Consider the following 19161-nt stretch of genomic DNA (forward strand, 5'->3'; position numbering starts at 1 on the left):
TCACTCAGTCATGGCCTTTACTGAATACATAAGACCGAATGACCATTGGAAGTGGCCTGAATTAAGTTATCCCCAACTGCTGGGGTTGCAAGGTGAGGTTAATCCTCAAGATTATCAAGAGAACATGCCAAGAGGTGTCCGATGTTTAACCCTTTAAGAGGCTTATTTTCAATCAAGTCAAGACACAGATTACAACTGTTTGGGTCTTGGGTTTATTCAGATGACAGCACTTCTCTTTCATTTTGAAACAAAATCTTACCTAAGTGGTAAAAAAGAAGCCCATCCCACTATCAGAGGCCGTACTGTTGTCGGTTAACATTTACTTGAATTCTTGGAAATTGTCTCATCCAGGAAAACTTTACTTTTCATATCTTTATGAGAATGTTAAAACTGTTTTCAGATCACTGAAAGCACTTTGATATTGAAATGTTGTTGTTCCAAATTACTTCCCCAAAATATTTTTGACAGATTTGAACACATCCAGAACATCTCCTGGGTAAATCTATCTGCTCATAAAGACCGTATTGTTGTTGACAGCTCTTAGGAAAGCTATTGTACTAATCTTACTTGTGTAACTAGAGAGCACTTTGTGCAATTGTGTGTTACTGTGTCACTACTCCTCACTCCATGTTCCTTCAGTGCCCTTGTTTGACTTTTCTGACTTTTCTGTTTTTACCTTGATGCTATTGTTACCCTGCTAATAAAGTATGCACACAGTAAAATTAACAGCTGTTATTTAGCTTGCATGTAATATTGTATTTATGCATGGTATAACATGACTTTGGTGGGTAGATCTGTGTTTAACAAAACAATGTACAATATATAATATATATATTATAAATTCTGCGAAATAAATTTGGAAATATTTACTTTTAGTTGAGGACAGTAAATACAGATACTCACACTGCTTTCAGTTAACCATTTACTGTATGTTCATTTTCAGAGACACAACGGTAATTTGATGATCTAACTTAATTTCAAAGATAATATTGGTAATATTTAATTTTAATACTTTGATGTCAGTTGCTGTGTTTCCTCTCTTGAGATGCTTTGCCAGATCTTTACTGCAGCCACGTTTAGTTGCTGCTTGTTATCTGCGATAATAAGCAGCTGAGATCAGGTGACTTACTTTGCTAATAAAGAACATCCCATTTTTTTGTCTTAAGAAACTCACTATCCAAGTGCTGTCTGGTCTGTTTAATTAACATTATTTGGCTGAATCTAAACAGAGTATAGGCCTGTACACTTCAGCCTCTGTACTTGTATCTCAAGTCACATCATCAACAAACACTAATAGCTTGGTTCCACTGGTAACCGTACATGCCTGTGTGATAACATGGTCTCCATCATGTTCATCAGATATTTGGCATGCTTTAGATAGCTGATTCTCTCCTTCTCCTTAATTTTCTCTTCCCATCTTTCTGGTGCCAGTCAATCATGGTATCATATCTCCAAACAGAATTGTGGACTTGAGGATTATTTTAGATGTTTGTTTGTTTGTTTGTTTGTTTGTTTTTTTTTTTTACAGAGTCTAACCTGGCCTTTTTGTTCTTGAGTGTATTCAGTGTTTGCAGCCCTCTGTTTTTCCCATTCATGAAGGTGTCTCAACCATTACTTTCTTAATGGTTATCATTCAGCCCAGTTCAACATTTACACACCTACCTAAAGTAATGCATATAAACACCAACTGCCCTAACAAGCATGTAGTCTCAGGTATACCTTTAGCTCAAGGCTGGACAGTAAATGAACAGACTTCAGAAGAGCCCAGACAGTAATCCAAGAGGTCAACAAAGCACAAATACTCCAGGGTCTTTTCAACTACAGAAGAATCAAGTTCAAGCCACTCTAAACTAAACTAAACTAAACTAAACTAAACTAAACCTGTTTAAAAAAAAAACAAGAACAAAAAAACAAGCCTGCATTTAGGCAACTTGTTCAGATATCAGGTAACATAGATCCATATCATGACAATAGAGGTCAAAGGGCATGGACCAAATCCATCCCCCTCACAATATTATTATGACTACACCTTGACTACGTTTTACTGCTTGGAAGTCTGTCTTTTGGGGAACGTTTTCTGGGGTGGGACCAGAGGGTCCATGAGGACCAATATAGACTGGAAGTAAAAGCAATCAAGCTGGAGTTCAGGAGGAAAAGTGTCAGGGATCAGAGAATGATCAAGGAAATAGATTGCTTTCCCCTAGAATCACGTTTTTTTTCTGATACACTATAAACCAGAGTTGCTTAGACAAACCTCAATTGATCATATTTTATCTCATGCTGCTGTAAATCAAACTCAGCACCTGATTAGCTGAATTATGACTTAAGCTAATCAGACTCTACTTTCAGCTGATAGGGGCAGTAAAATTTACAGATCAGTAAATAAATTTTTACCTGAAAACACAGATTTATGCTTAAAAAGAGACCCTGGAATAACTCAGGTTCTCTATAGGCTGCTTTACATAAAACACTGCAGCGACGAGAACAAGATATATTGAAATATACCCAAGCTGCATTCTGTGGGTGGAGATCATAAGAAATGTAGTCAATGAACTCTGTATCCTAATACATGAAAACCTCAAACCATGCCACTGCTTGCACAAGGACAGCACACCTTGAGCTACAGTAAGCGTCTTGAACTAGCTCGATAAAAGCAAAGGACCTTAAGGATAATAAGAGCGAGTTGCTTTTATTTACTTAATTAAAGCTTTCTGGGAGCCGCTGAACAGAGCGGGCGGTCAGAGAGAAGACATTGGATGATACTGTCCGTCATCCAACATGCGGGCGCCTTATCGACACGTCGCAGGCAGCAGAGGCTCCTCACAACTTTGATGTATGATGCAATTACTAAACTAATAAAAGCTTCAAGTCGAAACAGGATTCCCGGTGAGGTGATGGTGGCACGGAGGGGGGGATGGTGGAGGGGAGGCGTGCTGCATCAACCCGCCTGCTGCCTTGACATCATTATCGCCTCCTAATCAGCCTTTAAGGTGCAGGACGATGGGGACATCTTTCGGCCTGACTGAATACCAGAGAGTGAAAACTGCGCACAATCCAACACTTTTATTGCAAGCCATTTAGTTGCACCTTCACTGTTTCCACAAGAGAGGAGCTTATTCACAACTCCCCAAATAATTCGCGGGACTGACGTTTTTAAAATAAAGTTGCCACTGAGTGACCATGATTGATTCATTCGGCAGGATTTCATCCAATCATAGACGAGCTTCTTTTTCCCCCCTCCACGGTTACCCATTAGTGTTTCTTCTCTTTCATTCTGGTTGACTACCCGCATCTTCGCTAAACCAAATAACTGAATGTTTTCTTCTTCCTTTGTTGTGCAGCCAGTGCGGAAGCTTTCATCACATCTGCAGTCTCATTATTACCCGCAGAGCCACAATTTATGTGAACAATGCCCCCTTCAAACGCCAAGCAGAATTCATATTTAACCATTTATATGTGTTTAAAAAGAGAAAGTACGTTTTGCACCACCTGATTACCTTTATACCGGCAAAAGATTGGACACTGGAGGCAGCACGGTCCAGCGGCCGTGTACAGTTATACTGCTGCGTCAGCGTTAATGCTACAACTTTAGGACAATTCAGTGCCAGTTTCCTTCGACCTGACAGAAGACAAGTACAGAAGTAAAGCATTGTGCTTTCCCCCCCTTCTGCAGCTCAGAGTCTCATACACCTGTGTGTTGCTCTGCTGAGATGGAAATGAAAACGCATGAAGTCTTGCTAGATATAAGTGATCTCCTGCCTCTCCGAGCTTTTCAGGCTTTCTCACACACAGAAATCGCGATTCCTGCACCGGAGAGCCGAGTAAGGGCTTTCCCCCCATTTTCAGATAAGGCAATGGAGCAGAGAGGTTGGAGAGACAAGCTGGAGTGTAATACTCTCTCTCTCTCTCTCTCTCTCTCTCTCTCTCTCTCTCTCTCTCGTCCATACAGCCGTGTACAGTAGGATACGTGCTGGCAGAAGCGCGGGTTTGAGAAGGTGCACTGGGGTCGAGCGGTCCAGCACGGTGCCGGGACTGGATTTTACTGTACCCACATTTTATAAAGAGAGTTGGAGATGGAGGGAAACTGGAGGATCCTGTTCTCCCACGTGTGCAGCACCAGCTTTCTTCTGCTCTGGATCTTCGTCGGCTTGAATGTGGTAGAGGTGGTAGGGTCCCAGCAAGGGATCCCTCTGTCAGTGTGAGTGAGAAACTGCTGTGCAACTTTGATTCGCATTGAACGTGTCGATTTGTGACTTACAGATAATTAAACTACCACAACGTCCGCGTTTCAAATCATGCATTATGTTCTAGATTTAAATGAATGTATCTAGTAACAAACGTATTTTGCATCTCATAAAATACCGCTTGTCTCTTGGATGTATGTCAAAAAATGTTGTAAAAATTAAAATAAGGTTGAGGAATTTAGATATATCTGGAAACTAAACCGCAGAAGTAGACCTAAACGTTCTTTGCAGTGAATGCTACCTGTTTATCTACAGTTATACCTGCATTTGCTGTCATTACATTTATATACTATATAAATGTAAGCATGACGCTCCTATTCATTTTTCATAAAACAAGACATTTTAATATGATGGACTACAGCATCTTTTTCTTAAAGGGAAATTTTTTTTATCATTTTATTTTTTAAGAGTTGCAATAAAGAAGACACACTCTTCATTATAATAACACACATAAGTGTGAAGTGTTATAGCTGGAATCCCCACCCAGTCCTATACAAGTGTAATCTAGTAATTTAATGCCCACATAACTGTTTAGCTGCAAGTGATTTACATTTTCTTTGTTATAACTATTTGTAGGCCTATTTGTAGCAGATTGTAGACACCTATTTCAATGCTGTATAATTTAATGAAATAAGTTTTTACCAAGCTTCATTTGTTCTGAAAATGTCTAAATCAAAGACTGTAAAATCTAAAATAAAGTGTAAGATGTAAATAAATCTAGTTTCCACTGCAGTTAACGCTCACTTATATGGAAGTTAGTGCTGTGCATCTATCTGTAAAATATTTTAAAAATACTTTTTTTCTCCTAGCAAGTTCATTTAAGGTGCAATTTAATGTGAAATGGACAGATTTTGAAAACAAATAAAAACTGTGCAAAGGAAAAAAAAATCTCCCCCTTTGGATATTTGAGAAACCATTTGGGAAGCGCTAGAAGGATTATCTTTTTTTACCAAAGTTTGTTTTGCACATGGAGACAGTTGACCTGCAACACATTATTTTTGAAACATGTATTCAGTGTTTCATGGGCTTTTTAAAATTAGCATATCATTAAATAAATCTACTTCCCATTTAGGAATAAATAGGCAAGTTCGTCAGCTGAAATGATGTTAATTTAATATTCACAGTGCAAAATTTTGATGCCACGTAGACGTTATTTACAGTTTAATATAAGAAGGTTCAATAACTGTAGTTTAGATCATCAGATTATAAACTTTTATCAGGAAAGTGAAGGTTTATGATAATCTTCTTCAATAATCTCACTGATTATTTCATAAAGGAAGCTTAAAAATGATAGATCAAAAGGATTTCATATTTTAAATACTCAAAGTACTCTCTACTCTATTGTCTTTTCTTGTTAAATTTTGTTTCTTCTCTTTTATGTAGAGAACTGTTGGATAAATTGCCTTGTCGTTTTCTGTCTTTTTTCTCAGCGTAAAGCTTTGGGCCTCTGCATTTGGGGGAGAAATTAAATCAATATCTGCTAAATATTCTGGTTCCCAGCTACTGCAAAAGGTAGATTTCCTTTATGTTATTTTTTAACATGGATGGATTTTTCCTTTGTCTGAATGCCATGCAGTTACATCCATTGTATGCTGTAGTGCTATCTAATGACTGCAGAGACATTTCCGTGTCTCAGCTGAATGCTGATGCGTTATTCTGGAGGAGACTCAGGTGTGCTTGGTAGAGCACTCTGTGTATATGTGTGTGCATGTGTTTTTGTGCGCATGCACACATTTGTGTGTGTGTGTGTGTATTTGTTCATGATACGGCCCATTAACCATGGCTCTGATTCCTCTCTCATCTCATGTCTCCAGTTAACTCTCTGGAGTCAAGAGTTTCAACCTCTGGATATGATTGTGACAAGGGGACAAATTAAATAAGTGTGGTGGAGTTTGATAGAGGGTGTAGGGGAGTGACAAGATGAACAAGTGAAACCTCGGGAGAATGAGCGACGGTCCAATGCAGTAGATTTAACTTTCTGACCACATGATGGCAGAGGTGTGCGCTGTAGTCACAGGCCTGAGGTGTAAAAAGGTGGTCAGTGTTCATTCGGGATGAATGGTAAACTGCAGGTTTCCCTTAAAAGTGACCAAACCAGGGACTGCAAAGCAAACAGCTGTAGGAGCTGTGCATGAATACAGAATAGCTGTGCAGGCTTATAGCACTGTGTGCAAAGACTTCAAATTATTATTTTTTTACAGGGTTCAGGTAAAAAGATTTAAAAGAAAAAAACACCAAATTATTTGCAGTAACCCAAGTGAGGGTTTTTCAATTGTATTTATAAAGCACCGAATTACAACAGTCACCAAGTGCTTTATGATGTAAGGTAAAGACCCTGCATGAATGTTAGGATGACAGTTATGAATCCCAGCGTTTGGGAAAATAACATGCAGTCATGTTTTATTGCTGCTAACAAGTCAAAGTGGACATTCTGTGTTTTAATGGCTGTGTCTCTGGAAATCTTGTAGATTCTCCCACATATTTAGTCTAACTTCAAACTGCTGAATCATCTAATTTTGAAGTGAAAAAAGTTTAAAAAAAACTTTGTATGTTGAAAGGTTGTACAAGCAATTTCAGCTTAGCTTGAAGAGATGAATGCTGTAAGCATGCCGCGTGTCTCTAAACTGAAAAGCAACTTTTACTGAGTAAGTTTTTGAGTGTGCATACTCCTTCTCCTGACCTTCTCACTTAAGTGTGATGTAATGCGGTGCAGTGCAGGAGCTCGCCAGTGCTGTATAGCTACAGTTAAATATTCAGGTTCTTTTTCACTGTATCGTAAAGCTGTTCTTTGTGGTGGTGTCATATTCGAGTTATCCTTTCATATGTGTGGCAATAAAAATAGGGAAATCTTTAAATTTATATGAGGCTTTAATTACAAAACTGGTATAGAGGACTGTATTACAGTGTTTCCATTTTTCTTGTCAGAACACTTCCATATTCCCGGTCTGCTGTTTATAACCTTTACTTTCCTCTTGTTAAGTACATGAATCTGTGCATGACTCTTGCTAATACTAATGCATTGATCCACATTGCTATTTTAGGAGTTGTGGGCAATCACAGCGCCACGTCCAGGTGTCAACTCCAGCTCTGAGGGCACCACCTCAGTCAAGGGCAGCAGCAGGATTAAGAATCCCGCCTGTCTTGGAGGGTGGGAAGAAGGCGGACTTCCCAGAGGAAGTCCACGCAAGCATGGAGAGAGTGTTCAAACTGCAATTAGAAGACGTCTTCAGGGTCCCAGCCTAGGATCTTCTTGTTCTGAGGTGACTTCTTTTGAATTTAAGCTAAGATGTGTGGTTGAAAGTGAAACACAGCTGTATATAAAGCTCCCCTTCTATTTTTTTTTTTTATCAAATTGGAACAAAAAAGACTTTTTCATGATGCCCTGCAAATATACTTTTTTTTCTTTGTCTGTATGTAAGCACTTTGCTTATGTTGTGGTTCATGGAGGCATATCTGGAGAGAGCTGTACTGAACCAGTCAGCACAAAGCAGTGAGCTGTGAGGGAACTGACGGGTCGTTAGGGGCTGGTCATTAAGGCTGATCATTAGATGCTTTTTATGGTGATTTACCCGATTTCACAAAGAAGGGGGAAAAGACTGGCTCTTCCGGCTCCCAGCACTCAAGCATTGGTCATTACTCTAATCAATAATAGTGATGAGTGTTTTTGATGGATGGGGCTTAACCTCCACTTGATGACTTGGAGGGGTGGGAGGTAGGAAGGTGGGGGTCTGGGGTAGGACTGGGGACTCAGGGTGCTGGGGCGAGGAGGACAGGCGTGAAATGAACTGTTCTGCTCCACTGCAAGTCCACACTCTTCCTTTCAGTAGGTAATTTGTCGCCTCATGTACTGGTTTGTGTGTGTTTTTTGTATATCCTGTCCCCGTAACATGTAATGTTGGACGTGCTACGAGCCTTTAGTGGCTTGTGTTTATTTTTAGATAAGATTGCTGGATGTGTGCATGAAGTAGCTGACTGGAGAGTGTGGGAGGATCAAGCTTTTTGTTTTTACTTGGCATGTGTGTGTGTATGTGTGTGTGTGTGTGTGGCAGGCAGGTGTGGGATTATGTAATGCTATATTCCTTCGAGCTGTGACGGGCTTTGTTCTGTATCACTGGAGGTCCTGTGCATCCAGCAGAATCAGCATTATGTGAGGTGTAGTTCATTACCCAGAGTCGCCCAAGCTTGACACGTTATTATCTTTCTTCTGTGCTTTGACTCCATTTCAATTATCCTCTTACCATGCATAGCCTTCAGATCCAGCTCCACCCCCTCCCCGGCCACCCAACATGGCCTTCTCCAGCCAATCAGCGAGGAAGATGCGGCATGTGCAGCCAGTAACTGAGACCAGATAAAGACCATCAGTCATTCTGTGTCCCAGCATGGATTTTATGTTCACCTGAGACTAGCCGCACGCAGCCCGTCAGCCAACCTGTGAAAGCTTTTAAACCTTGTTTAACAATTTACTCATTTCTATAGTGGATACAGTGAAACAATAAGGCTTAAATATGCATACAAATATACACACAGAAGATGTTAATTATCTGTTTCTTTCCCTGTCATGCTGAGTAAGATCTAAGGAATGGGTTAATCAGTCTTGAGATCTCATTACGTTTAAACTATGCTCTCCATGTTACAGGACACACAGCTGTTGCCCCTGTCAGCACCACACTTTATGATTCTTCTGGTTATTTTCAGAAATATAAAGAATTTGAAAAGTCAGTCAGAGTGGAAGAGATTGATGGTATGAAAGTGGTCAAGAACTTGGCTGTGAAGATGGAGGAAATGTTCCGGAGAAAAGCCGAAGCAACAAGGGTAGGCCGTGTTACTGAATTTTTATTTATCAGAAAAATACATTTATGGTACAATATATTCATTTCAATTTGTCAGGGTAAGGGCATGTATGGGATAGGGGTGAAATCAGTCTTTTTCCTTTCCTCTTTTTTTTTTTTTTTTTTTTTGCTGAAATAAGATTTTTTTTTTTATTCTTCCCTTCTCATTTACTTAACTTGAGCTTCAACGTTTAATGTTTTCTGACGCACCTGACAATTAAAAGCAGCTCTAACTGTGTCAGTCAGAGTTTAGCTTTGAGAAACAATCTGGAGTCTGATCAAGTCAACAATTTATGCTTATTTTGTTTCTCATAAAGGGAGTATGAAAATTTACAGGGGTTATCCTCAGTAACAGTGACCACAATGACTTTTGCTGGCTTTGCTTTTTTTATGTGCATTTTTTTTGGTAACAATAATACGTAACTTCGTGAATACCAGGAAGAAAATAAAAAGAGTAGTCACCGATCTGAGAAACTTTGAGAGATTACGTGGATCTGAAGTGTTGTCGTGAATGCAGTCTGTTACAGTCTGGGCCTGAGGTGAAGTCAAGCCTCACAGCAGCAGCCTGTCTGCGACCTCAGCGCACAGGAGCTTGTAACCATTTTAATGCTACGCCTCGCACGAACTGCTGGGAAATGATAACGTTTATCTCCCTGCGCCTTGTCCCATGTGCGCGATAATTCATGGCAACTCGGGCCACAAATGACACCGGATACACAGATTTAATTTAATAAAAAAAACCCTGGCTGGAATCAGTTTGAAGTGCGGCTGAATAATACACATTAAATATATAAATAAACGGACACGTGCAAAAACAAAATCAGTCTCAGGTTTATCTCAGTCTGGCTGCGTCGTCGCTTTGCTCCAAATTGAAAATCGACGCTGTTCTCAAGTGTTAAGGGTGAAAAAAGACATTCATACACAAGCCTACCACAAAAAATAAAAAAAATAATAAAATAAAATAAAATAGATTTAACCTATTTCCTGCTGCTTTTATTCGACAACTGCTGACACCACTAGAACTCGCTTTGGGGTCAATTGAATTTATCCTCAGGAGTCGGCGGAAAAAGCCGCAGTTGTGTTTATATAGCAGTTTGTTTTGACACGCGTGACAGATGTTAATTACCTGCTTACCTGCGGTTTCCCGGGAAACCCGGAGTCAAGCATATTTCTCTGAATCAATCTATTCCAGAAGTTAGCTCTGCTTTGGTGAAAGGCATCAAAATCCCGTTCCAACCTGCCTCCATCAATCATTCCGCTCCTGCTCTCTGCAGCAGTTGCCTATATTTTATGTACATTTTCCCCTTTAAAATGCTGCGAGGACAGTCAAGAATTAATCGACTGAATTTTGAGAACATATCATTTTCGTAAGTTCTGGAGAGCGCTGACAGAAATCTTCACATGCTGCCGATTTCATTTTAAGATTTAATTTAAAGCAGTGCTACGGTCCTCGATCACGTTCCTCTTTGGTGAAATGTCATTCGCTGCGCTTTGGAAATTATCGAGGAGCAGAGCAATGTCCAAACAGCAAGTCTGAGAAACAGAAAAAAAAATAAAGCAGCAGAGTGTTAACGCCTCGGGGGAAATTTGTGGAAGTCTCGAAGCTACGCCAAGTTTTACGCAGTGTTTTAACAGTTTCTGTACAGTCACCATGTATGAACGGAAGAGTTTGTAATGCATTTTTTAAAAAGTTTTGCTCTTATTAAGCAACACTTCTCTCCTCTCAGCGACTCGTGGAGGCGGCCGAAGAAGCGCATCATCAGCATGAGGAAAATCCCGACCTGCAGGTGAGGCTGCAAAAGAAAAGGAAAGAAAAGACGTGATTTTTTTTAAAGTGGCGTGTCACTGTCATAGATCACGATGAATCATCTTTTAGTTGGTGAGGGGAGGAGCGGCTGCAAGGTGAGAGAAGGGTAATAGGCCCTAAAAGTCTTTAATTGCGTTGGCAGCGCCCTTCACTCTGACGTCCTGCCAGCGGTTTGATACATAATGTTTCTTTGATAAGTCAAGCCTCACACAGTGAAGGCTGCGGCGCCAATACTGCCATAACTCATAACCATGTTTTTTTTTTTTTTTTTTAAATTAGGCTGCAGAGCCTTTAAGCTTTTACATACTGTAATTAACACTAACTAGAACGCAGTGGAGATTAAGATCTCACCCTCTGCGAGCACAATTATGGGCTTCGGGTTGTTGTGCATGGTGTTATATTTTGTAGTACCACCAATTTTCCCCCTCAGGTAAGGTAGTCTATTAGAGGGCGGTCTGTAGGTTAACCAGAAAGAAAAGGGAAGGGAGACAAGTCATTCTAAATTTAATTATACTTCACAGGATCTGCTCATGCGCTCGGGCTTTGTTGGGGACATTATTTAGCGGCTCTCATTGCGGATTTCCAGTGCGCGCTGAGAGCTTCCCTGGTCTCTGCAGAGGGAATGCAGTATTTCTGGCGTTTGTTACCGCTCTCCCTCGCTCTCTCTCCGTCCACTGGACAGAGATAAATGAAACTCTTTTGCGTGGCGCATTGTTTCACTTCCATGGCTGTAGATTGGAAAACCACTCGAGCAACAAAACACTGAAATAACTGGAGCACTTTACAGTTAATAGAAGCATTTACATCATATGAATACATTCTGTCACCTTGTTCTCCTGTCCATTTCTTTGCTGTTCACATCCACAAAACAAGAGGGACAAGAGGGAGAGATGCTACCTTAAAAGAAATATATGACCAGTGAAATAAAGAAGAAGTATTTTTGTCTTTAACCTATTTGAAACGGTTTGGCTTATACTTAAATACCCCCAACCTCCTCTATTTTATATTTAAGAAATAAGATCTGTAGGAAATGTGAAGATTTATCAGACTCAAAGCAATAATCCACAAACCAAACTATATCTTTTATGCATTCATGTATTTATGAGTCCCTTCAAAGAAACATAAATATTACATTCTTTATATTTTTGTCAAAAACATTATTTCCTGAAATATCTGAAGATCTTATTTCATTTTTTTGTTTTTTATTTTTCAGTTGTTCGTGATCCTCCCGTGGCTGCATTGGTACACATAAATTGTTGCACACTCTTAGATAAGAAAAGTTCTCATCCAAGCCCTTGACAGTTATCACACAGGCCTATCACACAGCCATTTCAGCTTAAAGGCCATAAAAAATAATAAGGAAAATTCAATATCCACCTGCGGTAATGATGTGATGTCATTATAGTACTCCTCTTGGCATCATTCAGCCAACCTCGCCTCCTCTGACACCACACATTTTTCACGCACCATTTCACTGACCACAGTGAGATAAGCTGGCTGCTCTTATCTCAGCTGCTTTGTCTCAGGACACTCAGATGTTTTGTGCTGACCTGAGTGCAATTCAAGGGTGTGTGGATCCGGTCTGATGGTGTAAACGAAACATTTGTACAGTAGAGCCTTATTTAGTTTCTTTTTTTTTTTGGGGGGGGGGGGGGGGGGTGTCAGTGTTCCTTTCAGTAGGCCTAAAAGAAAGTATTAAATATTAAAATATGAGCAATATAAAGTTATTGTTCATAAGATCATTCTTTTAGAATTATTCTGTCTCCTAATACAAATGCATAACAAGACACATCAATAAAATTGTTTCATACAGGCTCTAAATTTCTCTAAACATTAAAACAACATAAAGTCTGACTTTGTGCATGTTTTTAAAAATACTTTTAAGGCTTTGTGAGAATTCCTTTATTTCTACTTCAGATGTTTTAACATTGGTTTAAAAAACTATGTTTGAATCTGGATCACTTCATTTAAACAACAAAAACAACAAAGCTCTTTATAGACACCACAAAGATTTAAGTTTGTATAATCACACTCATATACAATTATGCTAATTCTCTAGTAATACTTTTGTTTTTCTGTTCTGGCATTTCATTGTGAACCATTTTGTGATGTTTATCTCTAAAGATGCTATACTATAAATACTTACTATAAATGAATTTATCACAGTGTTTCACTGTTTGACTTCATGTTGTAAGCAGCACTTCCCCCATGAACAATCTGACTCATCACATCACACAAAGCAAAAGCTTTGAAACTAACAAGTTTTAACTTCTATATGATAAGAGTAGTGTGAAGATTAAGGGCTGTTAAATCCAGCAAAGTTTAGTGAGACCTGATAGCTGCAGCTGTCGAGCCTGCTTATACAGTAAGGCCTAGCTGTTTGTAATGGAGGGCAGATCTCTGCAGTAAGGCCTACAGCTAACTGCAGTGGTGTAAGAGTCAGCGGGCCGTCTCGGAGAGCTGCAGTGTCCCATGGCCTGCTCTACAGTAATAACCCTGGTGGTTAACGTGCCTCTCTACAGCACTCAATTCTGCTGAGGGTGCACGTTTCTCTCCTCCTCCACAGCCGCCCCGCCTCCTCCCGCCCCACCACCACCACAGCTCGTCAGAGAGCTGCTCAGGCGTGGTATGAGCTGTCAGAGGCTGCTTGATGACGATGCCCGCTTGCTCCCCCTCTTCCTAGGAGGGATGGTTGAGAGTCCATCACCCATCTCACCTCCCTCCCTGCCTCCCCCATCTCTCACGCTCTCTTTCTTAGTGCAGACAATGAGGACTAGAGGCCACAGAGAGGCCGCTCACACGGGATGAGGTAGTCTTTTTACTGCAGCAGCAGGCAGTGAAGGACAGGACAGAAAAATTGTTGGGTTTCACTTTCTACTCATAGTCAGTCCTTGTTTGCACATCCAGTGCCAATTTTTTTTGACAAACTGAGAAATATATATAAAGAAAAAAACAACAACTGTGCTAACTGTAATCTGCTTTAGAAAGGTCTGTTTTTGATGCCATTTGTGTCCATTGTTTAATTTTTCTTTTGGTTTCATGGTTTGGAACCTGCAGATGTAGACAGAGCACACATGAGTGTTAACATTTGTAAAGGTCATTTTGGTTGGGGTTTAGGGTCTAAGATGCCTAATTTTTCTGGATAAGATGCTGGAAGACCCATCCGTGATTCAGTGTTTTGGCTAAAAGAAGGAGGTTCTCATTCAAGATATTATCCGTTGGTCCGTCAGTTTGGTACCCTTAGCAGAAAATAGATCCAAAGCATTTCTCTTTCCTCCAAACATGGCAGGTTGAGTTGATGCCAAAGAGCTAGATTTGGATTTCATCAGATTCTTACTCTGGATGGCATAACACTGGCCTCCAGTAACACTGTGAGGAATCCTGGAGTCGTTCTTGACCAGGACATGTCCTTCAATGTACATATGAAACAAATGTGTAGGACTGCTTTCTTCCATTTGCGCAACATCTCTAAAATTAGAAACATCCTGTCTCAGAGTGACGCTAAAAAAACTACTTTGTGCATCTATTATGTCTAGGTTGGACTACTGTAATTCATTATTATCAGGATGTCCTAAAAACCCCTGGAAAAGCCTTAAATTAATCCAAAATGCTGCAGCAAGAGTCCTGACAGGGACTAGAAAGAGAGAGCAGATTTCTCCTGTATTGGCTTCCCTTCATTGGCTCCCTGTTAAATCCAGAATTCAAAATCCTGCTTTCAGTTTTCAGGCCCCTCTTCTATAGAATCATCTTTAAGTTTGGATTCAGGACACAGACAACATCTCTAATTTTAAGATTAGGCTTAAAACTTTCCTTTTTGCTAAAGCATATAGTTAGGGCTGGATCAGGTGACCCTGAATCCTGTGTATATACACCTTTCTGCGTTTAGTCAGTAGTTATTATTAAACTCTGGTTCTCTTCCACAGCATGTCTTTTGTCTTGTCTGCCTCCCCTCACCCCCAACTGGTCACAGCAGATGGCCCCGCCCCTCCCTGAGCCTGGTTCTGCTGGAGGTTTCTTCCTGTTAAAAGGGAGTTTTTCCTTCCTACTGTCACCAAAGCACTTGCTCATAGGGTGTTATATGATTGTTGGGATTTTCTGTTTTCTATTGCAGCATTTCCACCTTACATTATAAAGTGTGTTGAGGTGACTGTTGTTGTGATTAGGCGCTGTATAAATAAAACTAAACTGAATTAAGCCGAATCTGATCATAGCTTTTTCTCCCAAGTCTTCTCTGAACAAATTAAGTGTCCACTGGCAAACTTAATATGGGCCTGAACATTTTTTTTTTTTTTTTGAGCAGGAAAACCTTACAGGTGATACAAGATTTTGATCCATTACTTCCTAGTGTGCTAGCAATTGTGTTCTTGGTAAATGTGGTCTCATTTACCTTCAGGTCATTAATGAGCTCCTTGTAGTTTGGGCTGATCCACCATCTTTCTCATGATCATCCTCACCCCATGAGGCAAAATCTTACATGGAGCACAAGACAGAAGGCGATTTATGGTCATTTTAGATCTTTTCCATTTCTAAATAATCACACCAGCCGCTGTCACCTTCTCACCAAGTTTTTTGCTGATAGTCTTGTAGCTAGTTTGTAGAGGTCTACAAGCTTGTCTCTGACATCCTTTGACAGCTCTTTGGTCTTGCCCATATTGGTTGAGAGGTTGAAATTCTGTGTACAAGTTTGCTTTATATACATAATGAGTTGAGATCAGGTGTATCTGTAATTGGTTGATTGTAATCTGTGTGCCACATGGGCAAATAGCTAATCTGATTGGCTCGACGGGGATCAGGTACGTATTTAACTAAATGACAAATTAAATTCTAACTTTTATACAATGTATTTTTTCTGGATTTGTGGTTGATTTTCTGTCTCTCTTGATTAAAATGAAACTACCATAAAACTTCTAGACTCTTCATATACTTTGTGAACAAACTTACAAATTCAGCAGTGGATAAAATAATTATTTCCCCCACTACATATTTTAAATATGAACATAAATATTGTTATTATTGTCTTGTGTGTGCAGTAACTGTTCTGTCTTTGTTTTTGTGGGCTTTGGTTAACATATCTGTATGTCTAATATCTGTTGTGTCTGCTCTTTTTGCAGTATGAATACTTCAATGCTGTGCTGATCAATGAAGTGGATGAGGAGGGCAATAATGTGGAGCTAGGAGGAGAGTTCCTCCTGGAGCCCAATTACCATTTCAATAACCTCTCAGTCAACCTCAGCCTCAGTGTTGTCCAGGTGCCCACCAACATGTACAACAAAGGTGTGTATTCCTGTTGCCTGCGGCTGCCTTAAATTCAGGATTATGTGAGTGATATTCACCTACAGGAAGCTGATGAATGGGGAGGAGAGAGGGAGGGAGGAAAGTAAGTGGTGAAAGTGAGAAATGGTAGCTGAAGCTGTATCAGTGTGACAGGCTGGGCGAAGTGGAGATAGGTGATCGATATGAGCCCAGACATAACAAGAAAGCAGCAGCAGTCTGCTCTGGAAAGATGCTGCCCATATGGTAGCTGCTCTGTCGCTTCTTGTTCTCACCTCTTCCCGTGTATTGCTTGTGTGGCTTTTGTTCAGCATTAATGGACTCCCCATAACTCTCTGTTTACAGCACAAAAGGGGAGTCACCCAGCAGGAGGAAGGGAGGGATGATTTAGTCACAGGCATTGTATCTCTTTCAGGGGGGTCAATAAGGGACAAAGGTCAACCATGCACTCGGTAATGGTGACCAGAATGGTTACCATTATCACCATTTAATTTACTTTTCTCTCTTTTTCTCCTTTCTTTCACCATGCCTGTGTGTGTGTGTCCCTGTGGCCGCCATATACAGATCCTGACATAGTGAACGGGGTTTACTGGTCTGAGGCCCTGAATAAAGTGTTTGTAGATAATTATGAAAGAGATCCAACGCTTATCTGGCAGTACTTTGGGAGTGCCAAAGGTTTCTTCAGACAGTACCCTGGTGAGTGCTGCCAATCTGTCTGTCAGTCTGCATGTGTGTGTGTGTGTGTGTGTGTGTGTGTGTGTGTGTGTGTGTGTGTGTGTGTGTGTGTGTGTGTGTGTGTGTGTGAGAGAGAGAGAGAGAGAGAGAGAAAGAGCATCCCATGGGAGCTCTCAACTGTCAGTGAAAAAAAAAACTGATCAGAACAAATGATTTTGAATTACTAAAGGGGTAATTTGGCTAATGTTGTAATTTTACAGACCATCAGAGAGGATGCATATATACAGACTGCAATTAATCTGAATTTGCCAGAGTTGGTCTGCAGCCACACTCAGTAACATCTCTTAGATCCAGACGATGTTATTCAGACGGTTACGCTGATGTAAAACAGGCTGCCTGTTCACTGTAGAGAAGCTGCAGTGATGAGAAATGCCTTTTGAGATTGTTAACAGATGTAGGCTTTATGTGATTAATGTATAACGGGGAATCTTTAAAGGCCAAATGTTTCTCATCAGTCTTTTGCTAATATATGTATTCATGTTTTTATTACTCACTCCACAATACTGCTCTTTGTTTTGGGAACACGTTGCATTAAATGAGGAAAGAAATTTACATAAACAGATATTAACTTTTAATATTTTCAGCCTGATTGTTCATTTTTTTCTGGATCTTCTTAAATATGAAAAGACAAGCAAATTGTTGTGTTTTTGGTTTCTGTTAAAGAAACTAACTGAGAAGACAAATATATTTGTGTGTGGCTGTTGTTCATGGCCAAACATCTGTGTGTTTTTCATGTCTTTTCATATCTTCACAAATATCAAATTAAAATTTAATTAATTCAGACCCAGCTATCCTTTTAGAGCTTTCAGTTTTTGCAGAGATGTCGAGTCTTTTAGTGTCATTGGTTTTTCAAGCACTGCAGCTTTTAAACTTTAAATAAATAGGTCTCAACAGCTATTTTGTGGTGAGTGTTTTTATCCTTAGATTAAACCAGATTTGATGAGCCTCGTGAGTCTACTGCATCAGGATGGTTAATGTGGGACTGACTCGAGATAAGCCACACTGAGTGTGTTCATCATAACGAGGGAACATGTTGCCCACTGCAACAATGCAGCTTGTAATGTCTTTTTAATAGTTTTTTGGCAACAGTAGCACTCAGTGGCTCAGAGAAATTCACCCACAGGCTAAATTTGATAGTGGGAGAGCTTTGTTTTTTTCCCCCTCACAAATCTGGTGGCTTTAAAAATATAGTGCATTATCAGTCTTTTATGTAGATTCATGCAAGGTGAACACCATATTTAACAAACCTCCCAATATGTAGCTTATTAGCCAGTGCACTAAAGTGTGACTCTTTATGATCTGTAACTGGAACAATGTAGTATGCTGTGTCTTACTGAAGGGCTTGACAGATGAAGAACTTATATTTTGATTACTGTTACATATTAATATATCCTGTCAGTGTGCTTGTGTTTGCTCTCTGTGAAGCAATGTTATTTTATTACTTTAAAATTCTGCCAATTCTGATTTGTCTGAATTTGCCCCCCAGGAGTTAAGTGGCATCCAGATGAGCATGGCGTCATTGGCTTCGACTGCAGAAATCGGAAGTGGTAAGCCTGCATGTACCTGAGAAGTTTTGCACATCACACAGCTTCTAGATTCTAGAAGTCATTAGTCTATTTGTCCAAGGAAGTGTGTAAGTCATCTTATATATATTCCTACTATCCCTGGTGTGAGGAGGTCAAAATTACATAAACAAAGGAAGACATTTCAAAAGTTTATTTTTAGATCTTGGCATCATCTGAAAGTTTTTTTTTAGCTGCAATTACATGCGAAGGTTTTGTGCCTTTGTAGCTCAACTGCTATTATTTGTAATGCACAATGAATGCAATTACAGCAGATGGACTAGATGTGGGAAATCGAAGACACTAATTGCATTCAATTTTTAAAGACACTCACACTCACAACTGACACTTTTCCAAAATGTACCTTTACTTTTTTTTTTGCACTAAAAAGAAAAAAAGACACTTTGTTTATAATAGATGGTTTTTCCTAGTCCCTTTGGATTAAATTGAACTAGACAAGGTCCATATATTAAAATATTTGACGCCCCTGCTTTAAGTGAACGCTGTCTCACAGGTACATTCAGGCCGCTACGTCTCCCAAGGATGTTGTGATCTTAGTTGATGTTAGTGGAAGTATGAAGGGGCTGAGGCTTACCATCGCCAGACAGACTGTTTCCTCCATATTAGACACACTGGGAGATGATGACTTCTTCAACATAATTGCTGTAAGTTAAAGTCGAAACAAACTATTTACTTCTTTAAATTAATGATTC

General features: G+C 39.8%; 1 protein-coding gene across 1 annotated transcript in view; it reads left to right on the forward strand.

Annotated features, from left to right (window-relative positions):
- The first annotated feature begins 3956 nt into the window (after positions 1–3956).
- LOC120746782 (voltage-dependent calcium channel subunit alpha-2/delta-3-like) overlaps positions 3957–19161 on the forward strand; it is a 36303-nt gene continuing 21098 nt past the window's right edge. Inside the window, exons 1-9 of the mRNA XM_040052273.1 lie at positions 3957–4198; positions 5675–5756; positions 7286–7504; positions 8940–9056; positions 10801–10860; positions 15992–16154; positions 16716–16847; positions 18373–18433; positions 18963–19113. Coding sequence (XP_039908207.1) covers positions 4074–4198; positions 5675–5756; positions 7286–7504; positions 8940–9056; positions 10801–10860; positions 15992–16154; positions 16716–16847; positions 18373–18433; positions 18963–19113 — 1110 coding nt within the window. The 5' untranslated portion in view covers positions 3957–4073. The remainder of the gene's footprint in view (positions 4199–5674; positions 5757–7285; positions 7505–8939; positions 9057–10800; positions 10861–15991; positions 16155–16715; positions 16848–18372; positions 18434–18962; positions 19114–19161) is intronic.

Source organism: Simochromis diagramma, unplaced genomic scaffold (genome assembly GCF_900408965.1).
Source record: "Simochromis diagramma unplaced genomic scaffold, fSimDia1.1 OVJJ01000389.1, whole genome shotgun sequence".
In the NCBI taxonomy this organism is placed as follows: Eukaryota; Metazoa; Chordata; class Actinopteri; order Cichliformes; family Cichlidae; genus Simochromis; species Simochromis diagramma.